The following is an 18,547-nucleotide window of genomic DNA, read 5'->3' on the forward strand; positions in this document are numbered from 1 at the left end:
CTATACCTTTATTTTGCTACCTCATTCCACTGTATCTGCAGTCCCATGTGAGAGTATTGGGTGTGGTACATAAATGTAATCATCATCACGATAATCAAACCAGGTCTTTTCCCCAGCTTTTCAACTCAGTGATGGCAGTGACTATGTCATTTTTTCTATGATGATGGACTAGAACTGTAACATTTCTGGAGTGGTTCCAAGCAACTTCCAAATTTTGGAGTTACGTTTATGGGATTTTGTGACTTTATCTACATTAGACAAACTGTGCTGCACCCAAATATGTTGGTATGTTCATGAACTGATCGTTTCATTTCAATGACTAAGGCTGGAAGAAAAATTCTGAAATCTTCCTTGCAAAATGACATATTCATACCAACAATAAATCCTTACTTTTTATTGAAATTGTAGCTACAAGCATTTCCATTAAATGTGTTCTCTTGGGCTGTGCATTATGCAGACAAGCAACTGTGTTTTCAGCATGACAGGCAGCCAGGAGCACTGCCCAAGCAGCAGCATCATCTGGAAAAGAAAAATTGAACTGTCATTTCCCAGGTATAAAAGTGGATGTACCCAGGGATACAAAACCTAAGTATTAAAATGGATACCTACTGAATCTATCATTGCCTAGCCTAAAACAGTAAGAATCTCATACTGGGAGATGCAGATTTTTCCATAAACAGCACAACATTGTACAACTATTTCTGCAGGAGTACCAACACTGAAACAATTCAGAATACAAGAAGGGGTTATATATAGAGCTTAAGAGCTGAGTAAAACTTGGTTTCTTTTGCTTAGTCTGCACAGGGAGATACAGATGCTTAGAAGAATTTCAGGGTCTTTATGCTGCTCTTTAGGAAGAGGTTCTCATAAACATGTTTACTTAGGATCCAAATATTATAAACAATGCATCAATACAGAGCCAAGTAAAAAATTCACACCAAGTTGAGATTTTAGTTTTTATTTCATCCATTTACACCAAAAGCTCAGAGCCGCCTACTAGAGTATGAAATAGCAACACACACTGTAAATCAATAACCTACAACACAACTCCATTTCTCCTCTAACCTCGGGATCAGAAATTAAAGCCTCAGTCTTTCAACCCCCATATTTATAGTCTCCTACCATCCCACTTCTGACAAAAGAGAAAGAAAGAAAATTTGGAATTTTGTAATTTAGAAATCTAGTCATTCAGAAAAAAGATTCTACAAATCAACAAGTATCTACCACCTTTAGATGGGACTCCGACTAGCTCCTTCCAGCTACTAAATACTACTGTGCAATTTCAATTCTATTAACCTTCTTTTACCTAGTGCATTACCCAAATTTATGTTCAGCCTTACTAATAAAAAAATGCTATGTTTCTGTTTACTTTTGCTTTCTGCTTGCCAAGCAATATGGGTGTTTCAGCTACCTACACTACTCTATTCCTTCTTAAGACTTGGATGATGCTGACTTCAACATCAGGTCATCCTTCCTCACTCCTTACTTTCTCTAACATTTTGCCCAAAAGAGATCTAGTGATCATAAAAGTTTGTCCACAATTTTGATCGTGTCAGCTTACCTTTATAATAAAGGGATTGCTTGACTGTGAAATGATTGGCTTATTTTGAACCAACTTCATTTTGTATGGACCAACTTTGTTTTATGCATTGTGTGACTCAACAGTCTTCCAGTAAAGTCCCTGAATCCTGCCTAAATTTAAATACTGTTAGTTTTGGATGCAGAAGTAGAAGTCACCTGGGGAAAGATGGACTGCCTTTTGGATATTCTTCAATGCATTGTTCTTTTCGTTTTCAGTTGTATGAGATCCTACAGCCAACTGATTAACTGCAGTATTCATCAAGGCTTTCTGAACATGGGAACATATTACATATGATTATTCTTGTATTTTAGAAAATCACGCTAAATTTACCATGTAGGAAACCTTTTTTAATAGGAAAACACTAACCTTTCCATGGTTCAAATCAAGAATGTGAGCAACAGTTCCTGCTGCAGCGCCACCCTGAGAAGTAAAATATCGATCAGCGTAAGACAGAGACAAGTATGACATATTAATGAGCCAGAAGAATTCTGCTGCCCTTTGGATCAATACATGTGAAAATGTCAAATAGGTCAGTACATTTAAATATTCTAACTTCTCAAAGGGATTAATAAAACTCAATCTGCCACTAGCTCCCTTTGCTCCCCGCCCTTTGTACATCTTTGCTGACAAGGGGAGACAAATGGTGTCTCCACAGACAGAACAAGCACAGAAACTCAGTGAGAGATTGTACTGCTGTTGCAAGCAAACTCAGATAGGTAAATCCAAGAGCTGATTTGCTGCAGCAATTACCTCCCATCATTATCCCGTATCCTTCAGAGAAAGCAAACATAAAATGAAGGGAGCTTCATCTGGAAAGTGCAGGAAGGTTATCTTCAATCTCCTAGGATAGCCCCCTAGCAATGCCTGTGGAGGACCATGGTTGGCTAAATACAGCAGCCCCTATTCTTTAAATGCAAAAGTGTCTATTCAATTCCCACACTCCATCTGTATCCTAAAATACCAAGGCAACTTTATTTCCCCTGGAGAGCTCTATTTCCAGGGCATAGGTTCTGGCCATAGCTACAGAAAATTTTCATCGATCAGAGCTAGTAAGCATGCATTAGAACCATGGAGTGCTTTCAGGGTCTTATCTGGGGTGGGTGAGAGCTTAGCAATGCTTTAGGAAGCAGCCAATCGCTATCATCAATAGAAACATGTTGATCTCCTAATAACTACCCTAGATACTTATCAAAGCATTCAAGGTCTATTTATAGATAGATAGATAGGTTTTAAGAAGCTTAAAAAAGGTATTGTTAATACACATTTGAAAAACAGAGCATGTTGAAAACTGCTTGTCAAAATAATTCACAGTTGTGTACAATTGCTGATGCTGAGAACTTGTTTTAGTAACATGTTATCTATTAAAATTGTAATTAAGCATATTAGCAAATGCCCATATATGTTTCACCCCATGCTTATTCACCTTTGCGTTCTGTGGTGTATACTGCGGTACCAGTTGAGATAGAAGAGACCACAGGGCAGGATTATCTGGATTGCTGGAGAAGAGACAACAGCAGGACTCAAATTGCTATATTCTATAGTGTAAAATCCATCGATAAAGACTGAAGTTATAAAATGTGCTTTTTAACTAACCATTTGTAAGCCAACACTTTCTAACTTACACCATCCATTTATTTGTTTGTTTGTTTGTGATATTTATATACCGTCCTATTGCAAAAGCCTCAGGATGGCTTACATAATAAAATACAAATGTCAATATAAATAAATTATAACAAAGTGTCAACAACATAACAAATCGACCCACTCTGGCTGCAGTTAAAAATATAATATGAAAAATACCATATTAAAATATTGATGAAATAAAAAGGTCTTAACCTGGCGCCGAAAACCATATAATGATGGCGCCACGCGGACCTCTCTGGGGAGCGCATTCCATAGATGGGGCACCACCACAGAGAAGGCCCTCTTCCGGGTGCTCTGCCTCCTAATATCTTTCACAGAGGGTTCCTGGAGGAAGGCTTCTGCTGCCGATCGCAGGGGGTGGGAGGGCAAATAGGGAAGAAGCTGTTCCTATAGGTATCCAGGTCCCAAGCCATTTAGGGCTTTATAGGTAATAACCAGCACCTTGAATTGAGCCCAGACTTCGATGGGAAGCCAGTGGAGCTGGTAGAGGACTGGGATTATATGAGAATAACGCTCAGTCCCCGTCAGCATCCTGGCAGCTCTGTTCTGCACCATCTGAAGTATCCGGACTGTCTTCAAGGGCAGCCCCATGTAAAGCACGTTACAGAAATCCAACCGGGAAGTAACCAATGCATGTGTCACTGTTGCTAGGCAATCTTCCTCCAGGTAGAGGCGATGGTAGGATTAGCCGAAGCTGAAGGAAAGCGCTCCTCGCCATCGCAGTCACCTGAGCTTCCAATGACAGCTCCAGGTTGAGGAGCACTAGCAAGCTGCTAGAAAAAGCTTTAAAAAAAGCTTTTTTCTTTTAAGCTAGAAAAAATAACTTTTATATAAAAAGTAGTGATTTAAAATGTGGCAAATAAGTAAATGCAAGAACTAGTTTGAAAAATTACTGAAAATTGGGTTAGACTAAAATTTAAACTGAAGTTATACTGACAGGTCAACATTTCAAAGAATAAGGCAAAACTTCACAACCCCCAAAACATTTTCCTTATAAGTTGTAATTTGGGCTGAATGCACTTTCTTTGGCTCAATCCGAAATGTATTTTGCTAAAACAAGTATCAATAGCATTAGTTTTGGATTCTACCCCTAGAAAGTAACTTTTCTTAGTCCAAATCTGAAATCTGGATACCACTGCAATTCCCATGGCATCATTTGAACATGATGGGGCCTGAACACTTCCACGCGATCCTACTCTAAACTTTACTGGAGTTTGGATTTGCCTATTATGTTGGATTGACTAATGTTAAGTTGGAAGCACCCACAATTTCTTAGTTATAACAAATGATTTTTTAAAAGCAAACAAAGTTCATTCTTGAAATTGTTCTTCCTCTTTTACCAGATATCACTCCATCAGGTTTTATGTTCTTTCCCCACTGAGCTGTCTGTTCATTTTTGAAGAAGAGAAAGAATGGCTAAACTAAGAGTTCATTTATTTTATAGGAAGTCAGTGCTTTTGAAGTTCAGTCAATTGTTCATATCAAGCTGGGGATGTTCACTTGACATGAATCAGCGGAATTTGCAATTTTAAAAGTCTGGCTTTTGAGTAGATAAAACTTCTTTTCACCAGAGAAAGGAGTCTGAATACATGTACATATAAAGCCATGCAAAGTTTCACATTAGTGAAGCGTAAGGAATCTGGTTTAGGGGTGGGAATCCATCAGACTTTCTCAGCTAAGTTCCCTGGACTCTAGTTTGCTTTCTCTCTGCCCTAAACTCAATTTGCACCAAGTGTTTGTGTAGGAGTCCAGCAGGAAGTGAGTCCAAGTGAGTCTACAAGGCCATGTTGCACATGGGCTGCCTATACGCCTACTGAGCAAGTGAAGTTCTGCTTCTACACAAGTGACTTGCGGGTTTTGCAGACTTTGTGAAAAATAGAGTACTTTGCGCAAAGAAGTCACTAGAGTTTCTTGCTTATTGGTAGACTTGATCTTGGCTTGGCTCAGCCAGGACCAAGAGTGCAAAAAGAGTCCAGCAAATGTATCAGAGATGGATTTCGGCTTGATCAACCAATCCCTAGTTCACATTTCCACTTAGTTCAGTTCAGCTTTGCAGTTCACAGCGAAGTCTTGGCAAGTAAATCTTCTGAGCCTGACATACCTCACAAGGTGGTTGTAATGCCAAAACAGAACAGAAGGGTATGATATAATAGTAACATTTCTTTTTCAGAAAAGCAGATTATGTACCTGTGGATAGCTTTAGAAACTTGTCTCCGGACAGCCATATTTCTGCCTTGTAATGCATAGACAGCAGACGTGAGAAGGCACTTCTTATAATCATCTTTTCTTTTTACATGCTTTAATAATTCTTTAAGTGCTGCTGTTGCCAGTGTAGCATCCTGCTTTATCAGCCCTAAAGTGCATAAAGCTTGCAGACTTTCCACATTTGGTTCCTGTAATATAGAACTGTAAGTACAACACAGATAAATGGCTACTCAGTGTATTATTACTACATAAAATGTGATGGATCTGTTGTTAACTTGGCATGCTATTTAGAAATCTAAATGTTATTTGTCAACTAAAATTTGTGTGCACTTCTGAACCTGTGAAATGGTCCAGAACTACAAAATGGGAATGAGTCTTAGCTCACCAGTAGAACACTTTGCATGTAGAAAAAGCCCAGGTTCACGCCTAACATCACCCAAGCCCAACCATTCTACCAGAGATTCTTTTAAGTGGAATATTCCAAGGAGTCTACTTTGGTCTAGTGAAGACTTTTGAAAGCTGCTGCCAGCTAGAGTAAACAGTCTGGTTACACAATGACCAGCAATTTGACCTGGAATCAGTGAGCTTCATCTTTTCCTCCTCAGCTCTCTGATGACCCAATGCCTACTTCCAACAAGCAACTATATCCTGCTAGCATGTTGCTCAGCACCCTGCAGGAACAGGAGATTTACACGACAAACTATAGCAGGTGAGGTTCCTTGAAGATACTTTCTTCAGAACTGGCAGTGGCACAGACCAATTGTGTTAATGAATTCATGTCTCCTAAGATGTGAATTGTTCATTCCTAGGGATCTAGTCACACACAGCCTAAAGACCTCTCTGACATCCCTTCCAGTCATCCTGAAGTAATGAGATGGAAACATATATTGCAGAAAGCAGCACTTCAAAGATATTCCCATAGATATCACTGCAGCAGCTTCAAAGTGCCTGCAAAAATATGTGGGTTTTGCTTTTAAGTTGATAAATTAGGACAGCAAGATCTCCTTATTAAAGGTAGAGTATCATTGTTCATTAAAAAGGACAAAAAAGAATATGACTAATATGACATATTTAGCAATATGACTTTATGCATACAAAGCCAATTGTATCCACAACTGTTTTTGGTTTTGCTTTCAAGAAAGAGAAGATAATAGCAGCCTCACTCCCAATTAACTTTGTTGAGTGTGTCTCTCGGGTCGAGAAGCCTAGAATATTAAGCCAAAGGACGATCCCCATTAGTAGTTAAAAATCTGAAGTAGATGGAATTTTATTTTATTATTTATATGCTGCCTCATAGCTCGAAGGCTCTCTAGGTGGTTCACAATGAAATTATTATGGATTGTTTTTGTTTCCTCTGAGTAGACTCCCTCATTTAAACTGTAATATGCACAAATCATAGTTTGCCAAATCTGGATGGAATGTCAGATTGTGTTTAGTCAGAACATGAGGGCAGAACAGAGTGCATGAAACCAAGACTTGTATGTCTACTGTTTTGTATGTCCAATCCACAAATTTTGCTCTACTACACAATTCATTTATCATCAAATAAAATCTTACATTTTTCAGCTGGGAAAAGTAGTGAACAATGTCAATCCCCTATGATTTCCCCAAACCTGACAAGTTAGAAAAGTTGTGCATGTGAATTAAGAGGAACATATTGAGCATCAAAATGTAAGCAATGTATTCTCTTGACATAGTAAGCTTTCTATTGTAGACTTGATTATCCATATTATTATTATTATTATTATTATTATTATTATTATTATAACATTTCTATGCCGCCCCTTGCCGAAACCTCGGGGCGGCTTACAACATGATAAAATACATTGAAATACAATAGTACATAATAAATTACCATTAAATATAACAATACAAAAAATACATTGATTTACAAATACAAAATTAAAATTATCAGTATAAAATAAAAATATGGGAGGAGAAAGAGAAGGAAGAAGAAGTTGCCCAGGCCAGATCATATGTTTTAACAATTGAAATGATGTTTAAATAAAAAGGTCTTTACCTGGCGCCGAAAAACCAGTAACGACGGTGCCAGGCGGACCTCTTTGGGGAGTGAATTCCATAGGTTGGGCGCCACCGCAGAGAAAGCCCTCCTCCGGGTACTTACTCTCCTAATTTCTTTCATGGAGGGTTCCCGGAGAAGGGACTCTCCCGCAGATCTCAAAGGGCGGTCGGGCATATACGGACGTAAGCGCTCGTTCAGGTAGCCAGGACCCAAGCCGTTTAGGGCTTTGTAGGTCATAATCAACACCTTGAATTGGGCCCGGGCTTCAATGGGAAGCCAGTGAAGCTGATGGAGGACTGGAGTCATGTGAGCATAACGCCCCGTCCCCGTCAGCAACCTGGCAGCTCTATTTTGCACCAATTGAAGTGTTCGGACTGTCTTCAGGGGAAGCCCCACGTAAAGCGCGTTACAGAAGTCTAGGCGGGAAGTCACCAGCGCGTGTGTCACCGTCGCCAGGCAGTCGTATTCCAGGTAGGGGCGCAGCTGATTAATCAGCCGAAGCTGAAGGAAGGCGTTCCTCGCTACCGCTGTCACCTGAGCTTCCAAAGAAAGCTCCGGGTCGAGGAGTACACCTAAGCTGCGGACCTTATCCCTAAGAGGGAGTGTTGCACCATTCAGGACCAGGTCAAATCCACCCTCTCCGAAACCCGATCCGCCAACCAACAGGACCTCCGTCTTGTCTGGGTTGAGTTTCAGTTTATTGGCCCTCATCCATTCCCTTACCTCGGCCAAGCACCGGTTCAGCACAGCCACTGCCTCACCTGGATTAGTGGAGAATGAGAGGTAAAGCTGGGTATCATCAGCGTATTGATGATTCCGCAGCCCACACCTCCTGATGACCTCTCCCAGCGGTTTCATATAGATGTTAAATAGCAGAGGGGATAGAATGGAGCCCTGTGGTACCCCATGGCATAGCTGCCATGACGTAGAGACATGGTCCCCCAGCACTACCTTCTGGAATCGACCGTCGAGATAGGAGCGGAACCACTGCAAAGCAGTGCCTCCAACCCCCAATCCCGCAAGTCTATCCAGAAGGATACCATGGTCGATGGTATCGAAAGCCGCCGAGAGGTCCAGAAGAACCAACGGGGATGTACTCCCCCTGTCCTTCTCCCTGCACAGGTCGTCGTACAGGGCGACCAAGGCAGATTCAGTACTGTACCCGGGTCTGAAGCCGGACTGAAAAGGATCCAGATAATCAGTTTCCTCCAAGAGTGCTTGGAGTTGTCCCGCCACCACTCGCTCCAGCACCTTGCCCAGAAACGGGATGTTGGCCACAGGTCTATAGTTAGTGGCCATCTCTGGATCCAGTGACGCTTTCTTCAGGACCGGTCGTATTACCACCTCCCATATGCAAATACATGCAGTTATAATCAATAGATGGGGTAAAAGACATAAAACTGAGAATGACTCTGAAAGCTCTTCTGCAAGCACAACCAACCACACAAATGGATAAGAAACTTGATGAATGAAGGCCAAAATCTATAGGTGACCCACATTAATGATACTTTGCAACTGGAATGGTATTAAATATAACTACATTGCCTCTAATGTATTGACTACTAGTAGAAAATCAATACAGCTTTAATATAATTTTTATAACTTCTTCTGTGGGCAACTGGAAGAACAGCTTTAAAAACATAGCTCAGCACAACTAGACTGAAAATTTGAGGACTAACTCTATAGCAATCTTCACATTTGGCTGCTTCCCCCTTATTTCCAGCCAAACCTATATTCAATTTTTTAATATTAATATTAGATGGGAGCATGCTGCCAGTTAATTGGAGCACTATAACCTAGCTTTTACAGTAATTGTTTACATATTTATAGCAATGCTTTGTCCTTCTTGTTAAAGTGATGTATCTTTGAAGAAAGTTATCATTTTTTTCTAAAATAAATTACTAATATTGTATAGGATGCTATTACTGCTCCAACAGATGGTTAAAAACAGTCAAGCATGCACAGTTTCTAATATAAGGGTATAAGTTGCTCTGGCTCTCAATCAGAGTACTTTATTAACACATAGAATCTAAGATTTACAAGCAAGGCAGTTTTTCTGAGACCACTGCAATTCTTGTTATTAAGATCAAGATAAAGCGATGTTACATCTTGCTGCTTCACCAAAGCCTCTACACTTCCACATGGACACCAAGGCATTCTTAGAAAAATTAAGTGTGTAGCTGCAGTCCAGAGCTTTGATTTGCCACATGTCTAACTGTCCACACGGGTTACCTATGGCATGTGCATGTGCATTTTTGGCTGATTTTTTAAATGTGGTCTGTGTACAACTCCAAGTGTGCGTGCATATGGAGACATTAGCCGGTTTGTCTAATTTGGTGTGGTATGCATTTTGCTTGGTGTGCATGTGTCTGCTTGTTTGAGAGGGAGAAAGGGAGGGAGGGAGAGTATCAAGTCTGCCTTCTGTGAAACTGATATTTTCCTGTGCTTTGTGAAGGCAAATATATGATATGGGAATTGGGGCTCAAATTTCACTTCTGCCTGGTACTCAGTCATCTTGTTCATATCACCCATTTTTCAGCCTTATCACTCTGCTTTCTGTGAAACAGACATTGTAAGAGAAAACTGTGGATTCCAGTTTTCTTGAGGAATTTGGAGTACACGTCTGTCCTGTACTTATTCTTTGCTTTTATTTTCTTTAAGCTTCATCAGTTTTGGAAAGGGTGTCATATGACTAGCCATGTCTATTGGCAACCATTTCGTAAACTTGCAAGCCCCTCACTCATGACAGTCATTTTGCAAAGCAACTATAACATTCTCTCAAATTTTAAATGTACTCACTAGTGCAAAATGGTTGGTAGTCCCATAATTCCTTCAAGCCCATTAATATATGGAAGCTACAATCTTATTTTGGGATATTCTCAAATTGTTTTCAAACACATTAGAAGGTGCAATCATTACTTTCAAAGTATTATAACTGTTGCTTTAGATCAGGGACAGGCAACCTGATCCCTCCCACCTGTTTCAGGCTACAACTCCTTTATACCTCTATTAACCATGCTGTTGGGGCTGGGGTTCACAAGAGCTGAAGTCTGGAGAGCATCAGCTTGCTCACCTACTTCAGTTAAATGTCAGGATCTTATACATACCATTTAAACAAGAGGGCCTTTGCCGCTTCCACTTGATTCTGCTTGTATTCCATTATGGCAAGGGCTGTCAGGATGTATGCTTTGTCTTGCTCATTTTCAGCAGCAGAAAGTGCTCTCTCATAAGCTAATAATAGTAAGAATTAAATTGAGAAATTCAGAAGAACAATGAGGAAACATCCCTGATCAAATACTTCCAAGATAAGCAGCACCTTACAGAAAGAAAGGTACTTTCTATATTTTTGTAATAATCTATTTGTATATGACTCACTTATCTTGCAACTTACTTAACATATGAGTGACCAAGCTATGCAGAGAACATAAGTGTTCAAGTTATTATTTCATATAGGCAAAGATAATCATACATTTATTATATTTACAAGTGGACTATGGCGTCTCTGTTTGAAAAATGCAACCCCCCTGCCACTTAACATTGGTAGAATTTGGCTTTATGGGTCTAGTCCAGCAAGAAATTCTTTCTGATGCTGAATTTCAAAAAGGTTCAGGCATTTATTTGCTCCTAGGAAGCCACTAGTGTGGGACCTGAGTTTGTACATTCCATCCCTTCTCTATCTGCAATGAGTACAAGTAAGCTGGGAAACTGCATGTTTATTGGAATGCAGTATCTCCTACTTTAAAAATATTTTCTATCCACAGTAATAAGAAAAACAGAGAGAAACAGTTCAGGCCAAAGCCAGTCCTAATTTTATAGAAAGAACCAAAGGGCAAGATAACATTTCAAAGACCCCATGGAAGTTGAGCACTCATATTAGCCAATCTGCATCTTCAGCATAGGAAGGTTATAAATAAAACACAATAAAATATTATGAAGTCACATAATACCAATAAAAACTCTAGGTCACAGATTATGGGACAGCCATATATAGTCTTCAAAGAAGGGGCTGACAAACCCTTGGCAGAACACTGGGGGTGAAGCCACTGAAAAGCCTTATCTTTTGTATCACTACGCTAACTGCACTTGGTCATTAGTGAATGAGAAGCGCCTCTGTTGATGACCATGAAGTATGGTCAAGCTGGTACAGGAAAAGGTGGTCCTTCGGTTAAGTTGGGCCCAATCATATATGGCTTTAAAAGCTAAAATCAGTACTTTAAATTAATGGAGCTGGTCTTTGACCATAATAAAGTTTTACCTGATCTGATCAGTACTTTAAATTGGGTGTGGAAACCACTGGCAACCTATGTAACTGGAATAGTACTGGTGTCATATGAGCAGATCACCCAGCCCCCAGCAGTATCTATTTCCACTTCTCAGCTCCAAGACTGGAAGACAGCTCAGGCTATTTTGTGCTGTACTGCAATTCAGAAATACTCTAAATTTTGGCATGATGTCAGAAGCAATATTCTGCCCATTCCTGTTGGAGGCTGGTGACCACACATTCTGAATGGACACCAAGAATAGCCAAAATTTGTGGACCTCCATTCAAGAGTTTCAGTCAGCAGAATGGACAAGCATGGAAACAAGCCGCAATTCAAGTATTTGAAGTAGAAACATATTCACATGAAAGACAATTAGTTGCAGTAATAATTTATCTTGCAAATCCATACACATGATGAGTATTTGAGACACTTACCCTTCTTACTTTCTTGAAAATGTCCTTTCTTAAAGTAAGCCAGGGCAATTCCTAGAATATCTTCAAATTCTGTGAGGTAAGTTGATAAGTAAGCCTGGACAGCATCATCATAATGCTCAAGAGCACTTTCAAAGAGGAAGAAGAAACAAAGCCCAGTTGGAACACACAATTAATTCTTATTCAGTCTTAATGTTCACCTCTTATTCACAAATGTTCAGTTCTTTCAAATTGCTGGGTGAAATCCATCTCCATAAAGATGTAAAGAGGCAATTGTGGTCATTACCTTGACCATTATGGAGTTGTTCACTCCTGCCTGTGATTAGTTCATCTATCAACTTGCTTCAAAAAATTATGTAAAATCTGTTCCAGATTTGTCTATAAGAAGATTTGGGAATATAATTTAAGCTGCTGAGTTTATGCAATAAATTCTGTTTAGTTTGAAACTCAGCTAACTTAGAGACCGCCTCTCTATGAGTGATCTTTTAAACTGTATTACTTAAATTTCAAAGTTGCATTGGGCAACACAAAACATCAAGGAGAAAGACTTCCAATCTCTTAGTCTTCATCTTTCTGAACTTCCTTCAAATCCCTCCTCAAAATTCAACCTTTCCATGAAGTGCAAAGTCAAATTCTCAGGCCCTACCGGAATTCTGCAAGTACTAGTAACATTTGCAACTAAAACTGTGTATGACACTTTCCCCAAGCTGCTACCCTTGCAGATGTCTAGCCTACTACCCTCAGAAGATTCCATTCATCACTTTTTTAATTCTATGACTATAAAAATTAGCAAGGTTTTTGTGATCCATTTGTGCTGAAGTTATTGAGCATGTTTGGTTTCACTTTAAAGCTAGAATGCTGCCAGTATGTTCAAGTGTTTTGAATTCCATATTTCCTCTCAGCACTGTGGCAGCAGGGACCAGACTGCTGTGATAGGAGTGAGCTAAATTTGAATGCTGAGGGTAATCATTCTCACTGATGAAGAGAAGGGGAAAGGAAAGGGCTATGCTGGAATCCTGTGCAGGCTTAATCAGAAGTTCTTCTGAACATACAGATAAATATCTATTCATTCTAGAACATTAACAATACTTTTCATTTTTAAAATAACAAAAAACCTCAATGAAGGGACTTGCTAGTTTAAGACCAGAACTAAAGTTATCTCATGTTGTCTCAAGCTCCACCAGCCCAGGAAATTGAAGCCTTAGGTTGATACCCTAACACATGTGCCTTGTGATCAGTAGTTATGTTGTGCAATGACACAAATTGTGCTTGGTTAAAAGTAACAAACAGGTGTATGTAATGAGGAATCCCACTAACAATACAGTAAGATTCAGCTGCTTCACAAATACAGGGCTAGGACAACTTTGAGTACCTTTGCTTTTCTCATGCACTCCATCCACCCCATCTGGACTTGGGTTCAAATGACCAAGAAAAAGTGTTGGCATATGGAAGATTGCAAGCAAGTACTATTTATGCCAATCATCCCATTACATTGCAGATCACAGGGTACCTCGATTAAAGCCTAAGTTTAAGTTTCCAATTTCCTGGCTTTGAGCCACCATAAGATAACCTCAACTTGGCCTTAAACAGGCAGATATTTTGAATTGTAACAGGTTGAATCCAGACAAAGCAGATGAAACTCCACTCTTGCAACAAGGCATTCCTTCTCCTCACCATTATATTCCCTCTAGGGCTCCCCCAAAAGATACTATACCACAGTGCCTTAAGTACAGTATGTACTGCAAGTATATATTCAGGGAATTGTTCACATGATATGACATGATACTTTTTCAGTGCAGTAAGTAAACTAGAAATCTTAATTGTAAATGAAGATTAAAATTATACTTCATTAAAAGAAAGCAGACTTACCACATTGACCTCCCATAATTTCTCATTGCTATATTGTATTTCTCTTTATCTTCAGAATTTTTCAGTAAGAGAACTGCCCTAAAAAGTAAACATAAGCAATAAGAACTTTTGTAGGTTTAATATGAATGGGTGGTCCATTTATTTTTATTTCACTGAGGCTGCTTTAAGATGGAAGGTTTCATTTTTCTAAGTAAAGTTACTGAAGCTCACTCTTGACAAAAGTTTGAGCCATTATTTGAGGTAATGCCACTTTTTGTGTTTGAGGGTCGTATTTAGTGGTTGTGTAAGAAACAGTCAGTGTGAGCTTAAGTGGACAGGAAGGCCTGGGGAAATGTTGTCCATGGGGTCGCGATGGATCGGATGCGACTTTGCGACTAGCAACAACAAAGACAGTCATAATGAAGCTATTGTAATCTTTCTACTTATTTGACATAGTATTTCCTTGAACTTTCAATATAGAGTAGGATGCAAGTTATAAATACCAAGACTATATGGTATAAAAATATGCTTAGCTTGACACTATTTTTTTCTGTTCTGCTGTTCAACCCAGGTTACCTTTGGTATGCATCTGCTGCCTGCTTTTTCAGTTGAAGATATTCATTCAAATAACCAAGCATTGTGAAGGCACATGCATCATTTTGGATTCTTTCTGCAGTAACAAATCACACACACAAATGAAAAGAAAGAAACTGGGGGGGAACAGAATAAAGAAAGAAGACCAGGAGAATATTTTAGATCAGCCATGATTGTTCCTCTAAGATTCCCTTTACCTCTGGTTGAAAAGTACAAAGACTACCCAATATATTGTTTGGAGGCAATCTGAACACAAGAACAGTTCTTTGAATCTTACCATGCTTCTCTTTCTCTCTTACCACTGAGTAGGCAATTTCATACCTTGGATTTGACTTGTGGCACAATTGCCAAAAAAGGCTGGTGAGAATGTAAGCTTATTTTCAGATAAAGAGAATATGAGTGGAGCCCTGCTGGATCAGAGGAAAGGTTCATCTAACCAAGCACCATGTTTACAATGGTGGCCAACTGATGCCTCTGGGAACTCTTAAAAGAACAGGATGAAGGTCTTCCCTACCTTGTTTGTCCCTAAGGTACTCAGATGTATACTGCTTCTGAACATGGAGGTTTCACTTAGCTATTGTTAACTAATGTCAGTTATAATTATTTTCTTCACAGAAGTCACATAAAGCTTTTAAAAGCCATCACAAACTATTGTGGAAATGAATTCCATAAATTAACTATTGTTGTCCAGCACCCCTTCCAGGTTTTTGAAGGCCCCTGGGGAAGACACTCTTGAATGGGCTTTCTTCCTCAATGAGTCTGTCTTCTCACTGCCATCAGCATGCAGTGCTACCTATCGCTCCTTCTCCTCATCACCATCAGAGGGCAAGGCCTGTCACAATGGTGAAGAGAAACTTCAGGCTGTTCTTGTCAGTAGGCCCCTGGAAGCATGTGAGCCCTTGGCAGGGGCTTGACTATGTCTGTCCTCAACACCAGTTCTGATGTTATTTGCAATGCTGCTTATGTCTGTTTTGAATATCTTAATGATCATATTTCATTTGATCAGTTCTCCGTATCTGAGGCTTTTCCCCCTTTCTCATTCTAACCACACTTCCTATAGAGTAACTTTATATAACACAATGTTTCATTCTGAGTAACTAATTCACTGAAGTTTACACCAACAGAACAACTGTTACAGGGGAAAGGGAAGTAGGCTGTCACTTTAAGCATCAGATGAAGTTACCTGTGTATTTGGTCAGAGCAACCTGTGCAGCCGGAATAGCATTCATCTGAAGAATATTGTACCTATACAATTCAGTGTTTCTGATGGTTTCATCTTGCAGGGTTGAGCATACAAAATGGGCATAGCCTTTTGCTCCCTCTGTCTGTTTGATGAGAAAACACAACTGGAGTGAACAGCTGTTCAGTTGAGAAATTCTACCTTTAACATTCCTAATTAAGCATATAATGCTGCATGGTTAACAAAGGATCAGATACTGCTCTTTACTATTCTGCTTCTTAAAGCTAAACCCTAGCCATTTGATTCATTTCGATAAAATCATAAATATATCACAGTACATTTGATCAAAATAAAGGCAACAGTCATCTGTCAAAAGTTTCATATAACAGGAAAGTGAGCAATACAATGGACCTCATGGTGGCTTCAGGCCAGCCCACAATTTCCCATTTACTGACTTGAAATCTGTAATGCTTACATGCATGCTGAGTTCAGTTGTATGCCTGAAGAGGTCCATAGTTTCATAGCTGCCTATTGTTTCTGCAACGAGAGCCTGCAAAGACAAAAAACATACAAACAAACAAAGCTTGTCCAACATACACTAGAGCACTACTCTACAGCATCACTTACTATCTTTACGTATGACAAAGATTGATTTCAACCTGATTAGTATTCTACAGTAGTAACAGCCCCAGGCTTGTGGATACAATGATTCTTTCAGTGCCCCAAACTTAAAAGTGGCAGAGAAATAGAACTGGTACCCTAGAATGTTCCACTACATGCAACCTTTTTGGACAGAAAGGTGAGGAAAGTGTGAAGACAGTAGAGAGGAAATCTCTACTTTCATGCTCACCTGAATGCTTTTCTAGCTGCAGTTGTGAAAATGTCTCTCTCTTGAGTCTTTTTTAAACAATTTTCAGTCATTTCAGGAACCGTTTTTAGTGTTGTAAATACTCGCACTATTTTATCCTTGAAACTAGTTTTACTTTTGCTGTTTTGTACTGCTGGTGGCTTTTATTTGCTTTTCACCTTTTTATCATACTGAGATTGCCCTTGTTATACCAAGAACAACATCATCTACATTTATATTCCACTTTTTCCCTCTTGTGAAGAGCCCAAGGTGACTTACATAGTCCTCCTCTTCCTTTCTGCCAGTAACAATGAGGGTCAGTGACTGGTCAAAAGTCATCCAGTGAGTGGCCACATAGGTCCCAGAACCTGGATCTTCTGAGTCCCAGTCCAACACTCTAACCATTATACCACACTGGCTTTCATATGGTTATTATATGTTTACATTTTCAAAGTGTATACTGTTCAGACAGCTTAGATTATTGGGTGATTTAAATAAGTCCACACCAAACAGCTACTGCAAACTCTGATACTGGTGTCACTTCTTCAAGCTTGACTGTACTGTGAATCATTCTGCTATGAGAGTCATAATAATATATAAACACTGGACAAAGAATTCAGCCATGTCTGAAAGCTTCTGCAAATAAGGAGATATTGCTACAGGAAAAGTTGGAGAAAACAACAGACAAATCATAATGAAAACACTCTGGTGTTAGTTTTGTTTTGAAAGCCACATATAGCAATAAGTCTAACCCTCTACATTTTGTGTTACTTAGTAAGGATAGTACTCACTTTCAGTTTCAGTAAGAACTTAAGGACAATCAGGTGCTATGCTGCCCAAATCTTAATAAGGCCGCCATATAAATGGAAAACTGCAAGAGGTTAAGACATTACCTGCCCAATCCAACATGTTAGATAGGAAGGTTCCAGGGACTGGGCTACTTTGAAGGCTTCATGTGCTTGCTAGAATATAAAAAATCAACACAGAACTAAATCAGCAGAGAGCACTCTGGGTGATGGGGCAGGATATAAATGTTCTAAGTAAATAAGTAAGCAAGCAAGCAAGCAAGCAAGCAAGCAAGCAAGCTCTGCAAGATACAATTGTCTCTTCTTCTCACACTTGCCTAACAGTTTGCTCCAAGTGGTCAAGTTACATAAAAACAACTGAATGTAACCAAGCCAACATTCATGTTAGAACAGGGGTAGGGAACCTCAGGCTTCTGGGGCAAATCCAACTCTTCGGGGGTTTCCAGTTAGGCCCCCTGGAGGTCCCCAAAGGGCCATGTTCCAGTTTTCTGCCCACATCCTTTCCCCTGACTGCTGATGGTTTGGTGATTTTTCAGTTCTTGTAGGGTTTTCACCCATTCCAAAAGGTTGGGATGCCTCTCCTGTGGCTTAGCTGCTGATCATAACATGTTTAAGCTAAAATATCCTGAAATTTGGGTATCCTGGCCCCATCTTTTTGCCTATGGTCACATTCACCACTAGAATATCGCCCCTGAGAGCTTCTCTGAAATTGTATTCAGCCCACAGTGTTGAAAGAAGTTCTCTACCTTTTGTGTTAGAATAAACCTCAAACCTGCACAACTGTCCGGTCATGAATTGGTGAACTCCCCAGGAGATTAGTCAGCCAATGGTGTGGCCATTCATCTTTCAGCACAATGCATCTTTCAACCACACCAACCTCCCTCTTCCCCACTTTCTATACCAGAGGTACAAAATGTGTGTCCCACTGCCAACAGGCAACCTTCCAAGCATGTATGGCAGTCCTCAGGTCCCCAGTGTTTACGGCCACTAAAAAAGTGGGGAGACACTCTAGGTGCAGGCTCTGTGGTGCCTGCTATGGAAACCCCATCCATGGCATGTACCTGGAATGTCATAAGAAACACTGCTTAAGGGATCTGGGATGCTCTAGAATGAGCTTCTACAGCA

At 39.8% G+C, this 18,547-nt stretch overlaps 1 protein-coding gene across 1 annotated transcript in view; it reads right to left on the reverse strand.

The window, feature by feature from the left end:
* TTC37 (tetratricopeptide repeat domain 37) overlaps positions 1-18,547 on the reverse strand; it is a 60,127-nt gene that overhangs the window by 12,125 nt on the left and 29,455 nt on the right. Inside the window, exons 24-35 of the mRNA XM_044446335.1 lie at positions 17,510-17,578; positions 16,245-16,319; positions 15,773-15,914; positions 14,572-14,665; positions 14,017-14,094; positions 12,151-12,275; positions 10,562-10,685; positions 5,414-5,632; positions 3,006-3,078; positions 1,949-2,002; positions 1,738-1,849; positions 391-519 (exon numbers count right to left, since the gene is read on the reverse strand). Of these exons, the coding sequence (XP_044302270.1) occupies positions 391-519; positions 1,738-1,849; positions 1,949-2,002; positions 3,006-3,078; positions 5,414-5,632; positions 10,562-10,685; positions 12,151-12,275; positions 14,017-14,094; positions 14,572-14,665; positions 15,773-15,914; positions 16,245-16,319; positions 17,510-17,578 (1,294 nt within the window). The remainder of the gene's footprint in view (positions 1-390; positions 520-1,737; positions 1,850-1,948; positions 2,003-3,005; positions 3,079-5,413; positions 5,633-10,561; positions 10,686-12,150; positions 12,276-14,016; positions 14,095-14,571; positions 14,666-15,772; positions 15,915-16,244; positions 16,320-17,509; positions 17,579-18,547) is intronic.

Source organism: Varanus komodoensis, unplaced genomic scaffold (assembly GCF_004798865.1).
Source record: "Varanus komodoensis strain SLA01 unplaced genomic scaffold, ASM479886v1 scaffold5, whole genome shotgun sequence".
NCBI classification, from domain to species: Eukaryota; Metazoa; Chordata; class Lepidosauria; order Squamata; family Varanidae; genus Varanus; species Varanus komodoensis.